The sequence below is a fragment of the Cydia amplana genome, chromosome 3, assembly GCF_948474715.1.
Source record: "Cydia amplana chromosome 3, ilCydAmpl1.1, whole genome shotgun sequence".
Lineage (NCBI taxonomy): Eukaryota > Metazoa > Arthropoda > Insecta > Lepidoptera > Tortricidae > Cydia > Cydia amplana.
The window spans coordinates 12598600-12614187 of NC_086071.1; the positions used below are offsets into that span (position 1 = coordinate 12598600).

Consider the following 15588-nt stretch of genomic DNA (forward strand, 5'->3'; position numbering starts at 1 on the left):
TTTTTCAGTCATCGCCTCCCGCTTGATACTTTGTCAGATCATAGTTTAGGTGCTATTGTTAATAAAAAACATCGTCAGCCGGTTGTATCGCGGTGGAATCACCGTCAGCTGGTCACATGAAGATATCAAGCAAATAAATAAATAAAATCTAATATATGTTCATATGACCAGCTGACGGTGATTCCACCGCGATACAACCGGCTGACGATGTTTTTTATTAACAATAGCACCTAAACTATCATCTGACAAAGTATCAAGCGGGAGGCGATGACTGAAAAAAAAATTTTTTTTTACATGTTCATGTGACCAGCTGACGGTGATTCCACCGCGATACAACCGGCTGACGATTATTTTTATTAACAATAGCACCTAAACTATCATCTGACAAAGTATCAAGCGGGAGGCGATGACTGAAAAAAAAAAATTTTTTTTACATGTTCATGTGACCAGCTGACGGTGATTCCACCGCGATACAACCGGCTGACGATTTTTTTTATTAACAATAGCACCTAAACTATCATCTGACAAAATATCAAGCGGGAGGCGATGACTGAAAAAAAAATTTTTTTTTACATGTTCATGTGACCAGCTGACGGTGATTCCACCGCGATACAACCGGCTGACGATGTTTTTTATTAACAATAGCACCTAAACTATCATTTGACAAAGTATCAAGCGGGAGGCGATGACTGAAAAAAATTTTTTTTTTTACATGTTCATGTGACCAGCTGACGGTGTTTCCACCGCGATACAACCGGCTGACGATTTTTTTTATTAACAATAGCACCTAAACTATCATCTGGCAAAGTATCAAACGGGAGGCGATGACTGAAAATATTTTTTTTTTTTACGTGTTTCGGTTGCTGCCATTCCTCAACCCACCAGCGGAGCGGCAGCTGACGTCCACGAGGATTCATCATACGTAGCCGTTAACCACTATAGGAGTTATCGCCTGGGAGGCGATTGGTCATGGAAACCGGTTCGTGGCTCGCGGTCTATTAGCTTAAGCGCTCACCAATTGATTTCTAGCTTCGGTTCATTCATGATTAGCTTTTTTTTTGTTTCCGACCTGAAAACTCATTCAGCTCGCGAAAAATGCTAAAAACTCTTTCGTTCACTCTGTTTTTCAAAATATGTAATTAATTACGGTAAGATGTTTCTTTTTATTACTTTTAGATCTAGTGTTGTGTACCCTAGTGTACCTACCAATATTCATTGTTATATCTACTTGTTGAAGGACCATAAGATTTAAGAAAAATTAATTGGCGTTAAACTTTGTCCCGTTATTTATAAAGGGTAAAATATGTGACTACCTGTGTAAACTGTTGGAAAAATAATTAAACAAGTGCGAGTCGGACTCGCGCCTCGCGCACGAAGAGTTAGTACCATTACGCAAAAAACTAAAAAAAAATTACGTTTGTTGTATAGGAGCCCCACTTAAATATTTATTTTATTATGTTTTTAGTGTTTGTTGTTAGAGCGGCAACAGAAATACATCTGTGAAAATTTCAATTGTTTAGTTATCGCGGTTCATGAGATACAGCTTGCCATAAGGCTAAGAAATAATACTAGTTTCGCAGGTATGGAACAGCTCTTGGCAACGCGGCGGAATAGTATTTCAACCCAAGAAATAAAGTTTATAGAGGAAACCGGTTTAACGATGATAATAACATCTTCACCAGTAGGAAATAAGGATTTTAAAAGTAAGGAGTAAATCGCTGAATAGGATCGTAATCATTATATATTTTTTTTATTATTAGTTTTCGTCATACACGAATTACGGTTATTAACGGGAGATACCTACATATTATAAGGCTATTATACATGCCCATTTTAGTAAAACGCGATGACCGAAATAAATAATATTCAGATTTTTTTCTGATTCGTTATTTAATTGCAAATTAGAAGCCAAGCTTCATACTAAATATATTTTCTCTGAAATTGGCATTTTTGGGACGACTAAACCAAACAGCATTTGGGTTGCATTTTAGGTAGTTTCACAATGATCACCTTCGGATTCCATTATTTACCTATGTTCATAGGTAATTAAAACAACTTATTAATTTCAAAATTAACGCGTTTTATCATAAGTATGTCCAATGCCATAAAAACATGCGAAAGCAAAGTCTGTCTGTCTGCTTAAGGTTCCGTCACCCAGGCGCGTTTTCCAGGCGGGGCGTGAGTTTTATATGAAAAAGCGGCGCGCCCCGCTCACGCTCCGCCTGGGAAACGCGCCTGTGTGACGGAACCTTTAATGCTAACTAAATGTGATATGAAGATCTTTTGAGTCTTGGGACAAAATAGTTTTTCAGGAACTCATCCTTGAAAGGGGTGTAGGATTTACCTACGCAGACGAAGTCGCGAACAACTATGTATGTAGGTATCTATGACTTTAAAAGTGACAAGTTAAATATTGTATACCTTTGACATACAAAAAGTCTACATACATAATCCGCAACGTAAGCTTCGTGGGATCAGCCACAGGCAAACTGCAGATAATAACTACATATACATACTTAATATTTATTTATAATATTTCGCAACTCGTCACTAGTTTAATAAAACCCACAAAAGCGCAATATTGCAAAAGCTATTTGTCCCAATGAATAGTTTATTCCACACGTTTATACGTACCGTGTTTATTTGCCGGGCAGCCGTATATAATCGATGGGTTTAAGTAAACAGCGCGAACAATAAAACTGCCGAGAGGTTTAAACAATAAGTACCTTCGTGTGTGCACTGCGAGAGCCAACATTGCGACTTGATTGAACATGGCACAATGGCGCCATGAGTTTAAACAATGCGAGAGTAATCATTGTGAACGAAACAAGCTTTCACGTGCGAACTTGCGTGCTTCCCTTCCGTAACGACGAGTAGCATTTTGTATCTGATGTAATTACATCAGATTCAGTGTTATCGCGACTAGAGATAATAAATATTAAATATTAATAGACAATTCTTTACACAAATTGACTATGCCCCACGGTAAGCTCAAGAAGGCTCGTGTTGTGGGTACTCAGACAACGATAGATATAATATACAAATACTTAAATACATAGAAAACACCCAAGACTCAGGAACAAATATCTGTGCTCATCACACAAATAAATGCCCTTACTGGGATTCGAACCCAGGACCGCGGCTTCACAGGCAGGGTCACTACCCACGCCGTCCAGTAGGCCAGGGTAGGCCAGACCAGTCGATCGCGACTAGAGATGGGTGAGATTGAGTAAATACTCATTATTTACTCGATATTTACTCAAAGTACTTACTTATCCGATAAATACCCGTATTTACTCATTTAGGTGGGTAAAACAATTGCTTATAAAATATTTAATAAGTGAGATTTAAGAACGAAATTGTTTTTTATTAAAGAGTGTTATTAACGTGTATTAAATTAACAACATTTATAAAATAAAATTCATATAGGACGCTTAATTTTTGGAAAAAAAGGTAGTTATCAGTAAGAGGCAACTTGTGATAATGCATATATAGTTAAGAAATTGGTTTTAAATAAAAAGGTATTTACTTTAAATAAATGGTACTTAAATTCTATCGATGTTCTATATAAACTTTACTAATTGTTGAGTGTTTACTCACTATCCATCTCTAATCGCGACATAAACCATGTCCACTGATATGTCAGTACAAGCGAGATTCATAGAAAGTACGTTACGTAGACGTTAGCGTATATGTCAGTGTTGACACTGTCAGTGACTCGTGGTAAGGGTATTTATTACTGACTGACGGGTTCCTACATTGCGCTTGATGGCACAGATAAAATTAGCTTATTTAAGGGGCCCAATGATTAACAGTCCGCGGACGGTATCGGCCTGTTAGTTGTTCGGAACTGTCAACATTTTGTTCTAACTGATAGGCCGATACCGTCCGGCGGACTGTTATTCAGTCCCATAACCTCTAGCCGCCCAGAGACCTATAAAAAGGTCTCCTGTTGCATTCTAATTTGAGCTTTGTGTTGACAAAATACAATTTCATTTTGCTTGGCAAGGTTTGACATATGGGCGGCTACAGGTTAGAGCTAACCGTTCGTCGTACCGGCGATCCAAGTAATTGTAACGACACTAACGACACACGGGATCCACGGCGTCCAGGGGCAGTATCGAATGCGATAAACTTGCGCTGACGTTGATTTATGTCTCAGTTTGTTGGTCCTGCCCTGCTTCATCCCGAATCCCGGGATATCAAAGATAAGGATAGCTAGTGTTGGTTACAAATTACTCGATGAAATTCCCGATGGCGCTAACTTGCAAAAAGCGGCCAAGTGCGAGTCGGACTCGCCTATGAAGGGTTCCGTATTTAGGGGATTTATGACGTATTAAAAAAAACTACTTACTAGATCTCGTTCAAACCAATTTTCGGTGGAAGTTTGCATGGTAATGTACATCATTTTTTTTTTTAAGTTTTATCATTCTCTTATTTTAGAAGTTACAGGGGGGGGGATACACATTTTACCACTTTGGAAGTGTCTCTCGCGCAAACTATTCAGTTTAGAAAAAAATGATACTAGAAACCTCAATATCATTTTTGAAGACCTATCCATAGATACCCCACACGTATGGGTTTGATGAAAAAAAATTTTTTGAGTTTCAGTTCTAAGTATGGGGAACCCCAAAAATGTATCGTTTTTTTCTATTTTTGTGTAAAAATCTTAATGCGGTTCACAGAATACATCTACTTACCAAGTTTCAACAGTATAGTTCTTATAGTTTCGGAATAAAGTGGCTGTGACATACGGACGGACAGACAGACGGACAGACGAACAGACGGACAGACGAACAGACAGACAGACAGACAGACATGAAGAATCCATAAGGGTTCCGTTTTTTGCCATTTGGCTACGGAACCCTAAAAAGGCACCGTAAAGTTGCTCAACTGTGCTGACATCTTTATTCTTTAATAAATATGTACAATGACTTGCCAAGTCAACACTGAAATAGATCTACATGCAAAATTATAGAATCTACCTAGTTGGTATTAAACCAAAAAAAATCCAAATCGGTTGACAAAATCACGAAGTTTTGAAATAACAAACATATAAAACAATCTGAGAACGTCTTCCTTTAGGAATTTTTGAAGTCGGTTGTAAAATATAGTTGGTAATAAGGACCACGCCGTGAGAAAGAAACTGTGACTTCATGACACGCCGATTTCGCACGCACATACCTATACTTACTTATCGGGTTTGAGCCAAGTTGTGAATGTGTGTGTCGCGTCGCGCATCTCAGCGAACTATTTCTGCCTATCTTTTATGTATGGTCGTGACGTTTATTAATTACAGCAACGCCATATATCTATGAGCCCTATGGTGAAGTTCGGTTCCCTTGACCCAGATCGCTATCGGCGTCGGGCGTGAGATCTCGAGGGTGGCCCAAGACTCCGGCGAGCGGTCGATAGGGGCACGGACATATGGGCACAGAGGGAACACTGTAAATAATAAATAAATAAAAGTTTATAACACTCCCATGACTCACGAAAAAATATCCGCTTTCAAGGCACAAGGAAATGCCCTTATACCAGCGGGCTCAGCACGGTTCCATTTTTATCGACTATCACTATACCCGTCACTTTCGCAATTACATACTTGTTAGAACGTGACAGGCATGGTGATAAACGATAAAAATGCGACCGTGCTACTAGGGCAGGGCTTGAACCAAGATCACTAAAAGGCCAGGCAGGTCATCAAATAGACTCTTCGCATCAAACTTACCTACCAATATCTTAATACTAGCTTCTGCTCGCGACTTCGTCTGCGTGGAATTAGTGACAGCAGCTAAAGTACAAGTATAGCGCCTGCATAATGCTAATAGCAATCATTAAATTTTTAGGCAATTCATTAACTCTTTGAATACCACCGCCCTTTGCACTCGCATGCATCACGCGTGCATCACTTCAGGGATGATTTCCGACATAAAAACTATCCTATGTCCTTCCCCGGGACTCAAACTATATCAATGCCAAATTCCAACTAAATCGGTTCAGCGGTTTAAGCGTGAAGAGGTAACAGATAGACAACCAGACAGACAGACAGACAGACGCACTTTCGCATTTATAATATTAGTATGGATTATGTCTTTAGTGCCATTGAAATATTTTGTTAATTAAAAAAAAGGTTAATTCAGCAGAATCAATATATATTTAACTAGCGAACCCGGCGGCTTCGATATTCGATATTATTTGATCTAATATTATACATTTACAAACAAGTGAATCTTCTGTTATTACGAACTCTGTGGTAAAACCAATGGGTTTCCAACAGATGTTGCAGTCTGCTCCACCGCATTTGTTTATAAAGAAAATCGTAAAGGCCTCGGAATAAAAGTGGAAAGGGACGGACGAATCGACAAATGGATTTGATATACAACTTAAATGGGGTTCCCTGATTTTATAGGATTTTTCGGCTACCCAAGGATTATTAAGGAATATTTTATAATGTTCTAGTTCCTTCTGAGAAACGTAGGGCGGCTTAAGGCCTTATCACACTAGCGATTTGGGGGTTGGGAGCGAGTTGAAAGCGATGACGAGCGCAACGATTTTACCATAGTCTAATAAAATAAAACATGGTCTTCTCTTCCCAGAGTGACACAAGCCTACGTCACAATAACATTGCCACTTTATATAGTGCTATCGCATATTATTATATACTTTATATAGCGCTGTCGCATGATGACGTAGACTTGTGTCAGTCACATGGTCGCAAGAGAGTGCCAGGCGGAGTATATTATTATACCTACCATGGATTTTTCTGGGATTCTTTGAAAATAAGTTGTGCGCTCGCCTCACTTTAAGGTTCCGTCACACAGGCGCGTTTTCCGGGCGGGGCGTAAGTAAAAGCGGCGCGCCCCGCGCACGCCCTGCCTGGAAAACGCGCCTGTGTGACGGTCCGTATGTATCCGGTTTCCTCACGATAATCTTCACCAAAAATCGATTGGCAAATTACAAATCTGTTTCGTACATTGGTTCAAATCGAAACGTCGTAAATAATTTCAAATGATTAAAAGAAACAACAAATTCACCTACTAGGTATAATATTTATCAGTTCAAATACTTATGTGAATTGCTGTTTTGCACACGACACCGCCACTGTAAAAATTATCTAAAATTGAACAACATTCAAAACAAGACGATCGCTATCGCATCCACCTTTTAAGGTTCCGTCACACAGGCGGGTATTCCGAGCGGGGCGTGAGCGTTTTGTATGTAAAAGCGGCGCGCCCCGCTCACAGTTCAGATCCGTCGTACAAACCCTACACCTGTGTGACGAAGCCTTAAGTCAGTTTAATTAGTAGTTGAATGTGTTATTTTCATTGCGTTAATAAACAATTTTAACTGCTTTATAGGGGTGTAACGTCTACGAAGGATCATAAATAACTCGCGTACAAATGAATTTCTTGAAAAGGTCGTGGAAATTAGAAGTTCACGTGAGAGTCCGGTCACGCGAGCGCCCGAACCCTTTGTGCTTATTTACTCGTTCCATTATTAACAGTCTTGGTTACAACGTTCAAATTATTCAACTCTGTCGTCCCGGAAACGTCAGAGGCGAATCCGGCAATTAACGTGGTTTGACACGAACGCGAAAATGGGAGAACCGTCGAAATAAGTAGGTATATATTCTTCGACATTCACACCAAACATTGATTGAGCGTGCTACTCAGACGCGGCATGTAATTATAAACAAACTAGCGACCCGCCCCGGCTTCGCACGGCCTTCGCAAACCTTCATCTTGAATCACTCTATCTTTAAAAAAAAACCGCATCAAAATCCGTTGCGTAGTTTTAAAGATCTAAGCATACCTAGGGACAGACAGACAGCGGGAAGCCACTTTGGGAATGGATTTATGTTTCAACATCTGGAATGAGTAGGAAAATAAGTTTAGTTTTTGTTTCTGAATTATTTATTAAGTATGAATAGTATGATGCATCGATGGGTTTACTCGTATACGTATACAGCGTAGCTTAAACTTTGACTATCATATCATAATATTTAGATAATAATATTTATTTCATTTAGAATATTCAAAATTATAAATCTCTTTCAGTTATTTTATTTATATTTAGTCTTTTGTTCAAAATAGAAACTTACAACCAGTGTTGGCCGAAAGTTAATGCGAATTGAAAATGTTGGCCATTAACCATTATAAATTGAACCTTAAACCGTATCGGACGATTATAGTTTACGATTCAATTTATAATGGTTAATGGCCAGCATTTTCAATTTGCATTAACTTTCGGCCAACACTGCTTACAACTTATGCAATTATTACCCGTTCTTTAAAAACTTCCAACAAACTTGCTTCCTTGATAATATTATATCGAGCTTGAAACTTGCACTACAAAACAGCCTCTTAGCTTCACGATAAAAAAACTTGTCGCTGGTCGTTGTCAGTACTGAAAGTACTAAAAGTTAGTCAACAAAAACTGTATACCGAAGCTTCAGTTGGAACGTGGTGAAAAACTTGTTCCATGACATTGATGGATGCGAGGAGCAAACGCGCCAACGGCCATTTTATAAGCGGAAGGTAAACCGGCAAAGCGTTCGTGTTTTAAACTAACAAAAAAGTGCAAAGCTTAAAAAAAATAGTCATAGTCAAGGTCGTAATTGAAAATCAATTTTGGAAAGTTTTTAGCATATTAGCATTATTATGACGCATTTATTAGCTTATAATCTCCGATGTAAACAAAAGTTAAGAGCGTGGGCGGATCATTTTGAATATTTCGCCCGCATAGCTACTTTTGATGCTGACTGCACATAAATCATCCCCTTTATTTGCGTCGGAAGAAGAGTCAATTTTGTATACAAACACGTGATTTTCACGAAAAGCGTCTCGGGGCATTATATTCAATGTATAGTAAAATGGATTAAAACCAAATAAGATTATTGGTAACTCTTTATTAACACGTAGTTGTCACATCAAATTCGTTAATACTGTGGTTGTTTAATTTAATATTGAAATGGGCATTGAAATGAGAATTCACAGGCAATGTATAAAAGAGACTATAGAGTTAGCGTACGCATATTATTTTCGTGCGTTACGTACCTAAATATATGAAGTTGCAATAATTAGAACAGTAAAAATACCCTTGATTTTTCTGATACTCGTATTACATACCAGCATCTAATCACATTTTCTACCATTAAATTTTAAAAAAAGGTTGCGTTTAAACACTTAAGTTAATACCATTCACTAAGTAGATAAGACCGCAGTGTTAATTTGCCAGTAGACTCCGTAGAGGCTCAATTCAACGTGCTTTGGGGGTCCTGAATGCGCTTTAATCCCGGCCCCGAGGATGACATCACGAACGCCTGCCATTCATACTCCTAATTAATCCAGGTAACTCTCTGGAATAGGCTATAGTATCCGACAGTGAGTCAGCCACCGAATATCCATTGAGTTGTCACCTCGTCTTTATTAGAATTAACGATTTATAAGGCGATATCGTACTTAGGTATAATTACAAGCTACGTATACCTAAGTATTAGATATTTTTATAGCTACAAAAGATTTCTTGTAACATAACCTAGGTACATATTTATAAAAACGACGACGAATTGAGAATCACCTCCTGTAAGTAAATTTTTAAGTCGACAAAAGGTGAAATACATGGGTATTTCACCTTACAAGGTGCCTATAAGGTAGTTAAGCAAATTGTCTCGTGGGAATCACGTCATATTGTGAAACATGTATCGTACAATTAATACAATTACCTTTCACATATACGAATATTTTATGTAGCGGGTACCTACATAATAAAAGTTCTTAAAATTCAAGGGCCGAAGTTAGGAAGTTACAGACGAAGTAGAGTTGATCTTTTTCTAAAACAACAGTACGGCTATCATCAGTTTGACACTGACATAAACGCCATCGAGAACGTAATTTACTTTCTATACATCTCGCTCGTACTCGCATATTAGAGCGAAAGAGATGTATAGAAAGTAAATTACGTTCTCGATGGCGTTTATGTCAGTGCCAAACTGATGGTAGCCGTACTGCAAACACCTAAAATGATGTATATTAGATAGAAGTGCTGGAGTAGCAAAGTTTTATTGCCACATGTTGAAGGCTTCGTCACACAGGCGCGTTTTCACGGCGGAGCTTGAGCGTTTTACATATATGTAAAAGCGGCGCGCCCCGCTCACGCCCCGCCTGGAAAACGCGCCTGTGTGACGAAGCCTTAAGAGTCACACGAATCTAGCGATCGCCATACTATCGAAGTTACGCTCTCGTTTTAAAACGACATTCTGAAATAACATGAAATTTGACGTGACTATGGTATCTATCTATCTATCTAATCTAATACCTTTAAACGAGCAATTCTTGTATATTTATTTATTTATATGTATATTTCGGGGATCTCGGAAACGGCTCTAACGATTTCGATGAAATTTACTATATAGGGGTTTTTGGGGTCGAAAAATCGATCTAGCTAGGTCTTATCTCTGGGAACACGCGCATTTTTGAGTTTTTATATATTATGTTTTCCGAGCAAAGCTCGGTCTCCCAGATATTAATGTGCTTTTGCTAATTGTAAAAAAATATACATCAACATTCAAATAACATATATAGGCACGCCATACGTTAAATATGATAATATAATCAATTTAATCACAATTTCGAATATCTGGGTGACCGAGCTTCGCTCGGAAAACATATAATAACTCGAAAATGCGCGTTTTCCCAGAGATAAGACCTAGCTAGATCGATTATTCGCCCCCGAAAACCCCCATATAGCAAATTTCATCGAAATCGTTAGAGCCGTTTCCGAGATCCCCGAAATATATATAAAATAAATAAATATATAAATAAACAAGAATTGCTCGTTTAAAGGTATTAGAATAATTAATGTGAATGTGTTTTTTTTAGTTAGGTCGGTAGGTACATAAGTACCTATATGGGTCATAGTGTCCCCTCGAAATTGTTATTTTCTAAAAAAAATACTAGGAACCAAGCTCGTCTACCGATCTGAACCTGAACTTTGAAGACAGCCTACGTAATTGTATTTAAAGGTTCGTCGTAATTGTATCCTAAGTAAGAAATTCCTAAAGACAGAACATCGAAAATCAAATTGTCTAATGTACGAAATTCCTCCTCTCCTCCGAAATTCCTACTCCTAATACACTTTTAATCGAACGATCCCATTTTCGAAAATCAAAATTCCTTTGTACAAGATGCCTAATGACAATACTTCGAAAGTCAATATGTCTAGTGCTCAAAATAGCTACGTATAAAAAGCTTAATGACAGTACATCAATATTTCCGAGAACATTTTCTTCTTACCCTGAGTCAACGGAGCCCCGCTATGCGGGGGTGCTTTTTCTGGGCGTTTTGCCCTTCGGGCATCTGAAGCTACCTAACGAACCTAACCTATTAATTTACAGCCTTATTCGAACTTTAAGATACGTCAAATATTTATTTACCCTATTTTTTTAAATACAATTTATCTACTGGTATACATTTTCGTATGCGTCAAATATTAGATATAAAAACGATATGGATCGGATATGTAAAGTTAAAGTGTCAAAAGTGACGTTTCTTCAAACAAAAACGTCACTTTTGTCACTTGTTTGACACTGTCATATGCCGACTGCGATATGTATGATCTTAAAACTTAGATACGCGATTAAGTCCCGTTGTATAATTTAATAACTGTCATATGCCATCCATACACTTGTATGTAACAAAAACGTCACTTTTGACACTTGTCAAAAGTGACGTTTTTGTTTGAAGAAACGCACTCACTCACTGCACTGCTCACTGCTGCTTCTGCTGTGTGAGATCACTGTCTTTTATTGAAATTTCTGTATTTCTAGAAATAAATATTTTTGAATTAGAAACGTCATTTTTGTCACATGTTTGACACTGACATATCCCATCCATACAAGTGTCAAAAGTGACGTTTATTCAAACAAAAACGTCACTTTTGTTACTTGTTAGAAACCGACATCCCACCCATACAAGTGTCAAAAGTGACGTTTCTTCAAACAAAAACGTCACTTTTGTCACTTGTTTGACACTGACATATCCCATCCATACAAGTGTCAAAAGTGACGTTTTTGTTTGAAGAAACGTCATTTTTGTCATTTCATGAACGACCAAAGGTCGTCGTATTAAATAAAATTTCGTACGGGTGACTTTTTTTAAACTTAGGTCAGCTAAACGTAGGACACATGACATGTCGTTAGAAATTTCGCAATTTGTACATTTTAAACAGGTCAACTGGACGTAAGAAAAAAGGTCGTTAGTATTTTCGTGCACTAGCAGTATTGTACTTTAGACATTTAAAACATAGGTTGATTAACACTGATTTAAACTTTCACGATTTTTACACATTATTAAATTGTACAACGGGACTTATAGGTTGATTAACCGTAGGACATGCATCTTTAGGAATTTCCTACATTAGACAATTTGTTTTTCGATATTCTGTCTTTAGGAATTTCGTACTTAGGATTTTTGATTTTCGAAATTATGCTACATAACCTATTTAAACTATGCCAAATTCAATCCATCAGGTGGTACGAGTAGTAATTGCGATTAATAACAATTATTATTATTTTATTAATCATGTGATATCTATTTGGGATTTTTGGAATCCTTGCATTATTTGATGACAGATTAATCGAATAATATTAAATATCAAACTACCTGCTTACCTTATGTATTGGTGTTCCCCAAAAGTCGTTCAGGAAGATGTTCGAAATTGGTGTCTGAGGTCTCAAGTCTCTATTTTCTTTTATAGCATTGATGTCATCGAACACGAAACCGCAGTAGAGGCAGTTGTGGTAGACGACGATGCAGGTGAGGATGAGTACGGCGCCTAGCCCTCGGCGCGGGGTCTCCGGTCTGCAGTCGGGCGCCGGGGCCGAGCTCGCCAGCCGCCGCCGGCTGCGCCCGCTCCTCCTGCTGACCGCCGACACCACTCCGCCGAACCGACACACTCCACTCACGCGGTCCATCGTGAATCACTTTGACATCCTATCTTAAGTACTCCCTCCACAACACGCCATCAGATCCTGCCATAGTCCATCGAACCGAAGCTGAAACGTTCGCAGGACCGCGGCACATTAGGTGCGGATTGGCAAAACACGATCACAAACGAAAACGAGTCTGTTTATACGGGAATTCTTACTGGATAACGCGAAATATTAGCCGATCTAATTTAACAAACACTTTAAACGCGCTACATTATTAATGTTTACGATGTCGCGGTGCACATGTCAAACTGACTTTCGGAATCATTGAATTTGACATTTAAGTGATTGCAACGACGAGACTGACGTGAACACACTCATCCATCCGGCCGGTCCGCCGACGACTGCCGAAGGGCGACGAGCGAATGCTGCGACGAGTCACGTGACCAGTCGTTTTACTGCGGGTCGTTTTGAGATGGCGCATGCGTCTCGCGATCTCTGAACTCCGTTGGCCGTGCCTGGCTGGCGGCAAAATTGTCGCAAGACAACAATAATAACGAGTTGGACCCCATCTAGAAATTAGAAGTGTTATTTATTTATTATCTATTTGTATGTATTGTCCATATCTCGGGACCATGGGGTCCCGGACCTTTGGGAGGTGTGCGTGGGGCCGAAGCCAACAGCGCAGAGGCTCTTTAGGTCACTTTAATCTAAAAGCAAGGGATACGCGTGGCGGATACCATCCCCGAACGCACAATGTGATACATCCGAAGATGGTCCCCGCAGGTGCAAAGACTGTTGGAACTAAGGTCATGGGATGGACTGGATAATGGGACATAGGAGAAACTAGCGGACACCTGCCGTGACAATCAGTCTCAAAATTGTAAATGACAGGTATTACTTGTTAATTAAGGAATAGTTTACCCGTCAAAAACATTACATGTAAAAAGGTGCAAGTCTCGCAACGCTTCTACTACAAAAAAGTTTTGTGATGTAATGTGAAACCAAGTCGGTTATTTTAATCAGTGCAGGGGGTGTTAAAACCGTATCAATATAGTAGTTTATGCAACAGTGATATAATAAGGGTTCTTAAAATTCAAGGGTCGAAGTTACAAAACGAGACGTAGTCGAGTTTTGTAAAAAAAGACCCGAGAATTTTAAGAACCAATTATGAGCTGTTGCATACATTACTTTTTCTATGACAGCTGCAGCAAAAAAAAAAAAAAAAATTATTATTAAAAAAAAAGAGTTATTATTAAAAAAAAAAGATTTATTATTTAAAAAAAATTGAGTTATTATTTAAAAAAAAAAAGTTATTATTTAAAAAAAAAAAGTTATTATTGTAAATGAAAACATACCTCTTTCAATCAAGATGATCGGAACTTGTATCTTTAAAAAAAATAAAGCAGTTGTATTATACTCATAAGATGACTGCTAGCAGTCATCTTATGAGCCTATAGACAAATCATTCAAATGACATTGCTTTAGATATCACTGTCAGTCATTTAATTGACACATTTAAGTGCTGGAGTAGAAAAAGATATTTTTAATTTGTAATACGTATAATGACTACAGTGATACAGATATTATGCTGTGCTGTAATTACCCGGAACTACATATATCGACGGTGGAAATTTCAAATGTCGTAAGGGACATACGACAACATGTCCCTTACGACATTTGAAATTTACACCGTCGATATCCATACCTACATAATAGTTATTTTAAAAAAATACGTTCGAATTGATAACCTCCTTTTTTTAAGTCTGTTAAAAACGCCACGACGCGACGGGAGAAATTACCCTCCGGTCTTTGTCCCTAGACAGGTAAAAGACGAACTTACATTAATTAAATACTTAGGTATATGAGTAGAATGACAAAAGTAAAACTATACATGGAACCCTTTTCATGTTCACGTAGTAGACAATTTTTAAGTGATATTAATTAAATAAAAGTAGGTATTACCTGGTATTACGTAGATATAGGTACCATAAGACCATAATAAGTTAATCTATTGAAATATACACGCTTACAAATATGTTAAGCTAACCAATCTACATATAATATGTAAGTAACGTACTTATATTATGTAGGTTCCACGTAGTAATTTAATTCTCTTTGTAGGTACCTACATATAAACTACTTACCTATGTTATAAGATTTCTTAAAACTTGCTATAACGATAAGATAACTAACTACTATACCCAGCCTAGCTATACATACGAGGGGCGTTCAAAATATTCTCGGTATTGATATCTTACAACCTCTTCTAAAATTTCTTTCGTTACTGGCCGCTAAGGTTTATTCATTGACATTAAAAAAAAGTATAATTCGAACCGAGATGTTCTTTTGTTTTTCTGCAATTGCTGAACAAACATGAACATCATGTGGGAATTGACAATGTTAACTAAATTAGAACATCGATGCGTGATAAAATTCTTGACAAAACAGGGTAAAAATCAAAAAACCATAAAAGAGGAAATGGATTGTGTTTACCGTGAGTCTGCTCCTTCTTTATCTACCATTCAAAAGTGGTCAAGCGAGTTTAAACGTGGAAGGGAGAGTGTTGAAGACGACCCTAGGGTCAGGTCTAGACCTGGCCGGCCTGTAGTAGATACTTCACAAGAAAATATTGATAAAGTGGAAAAACTTATATTGGA

At 38.0% G+C, this 15588-nt stretch overlaps 1 protein-coding gene across 1 annotated transcript in view; it reads right to left on the reverse strand.

Moving 5' to 3' along the window:
- The window catches only part of LOC134662753 (protein O-mannosyl-transferase Tmtc3), a 156419-nt gene extending 143063 nt beyond the window's left edge, over positions 1-13356 (reverse strand). Inside the window, exon 1 of the mRNA XM_063519040.1 lies at positions 12671-13356. Within this exon, the coding sequence (XP_063375110.1) occupies positions 12671-12973 (303 nt within the window). The 5' untranslated portion in view covers positions 12974-13356. The remainder of the gene's footprint in view (positions 1-12670) is intronic.
- Between the last annotated feature and the right edge of the window lie 2232 nt (positions 13357-15588).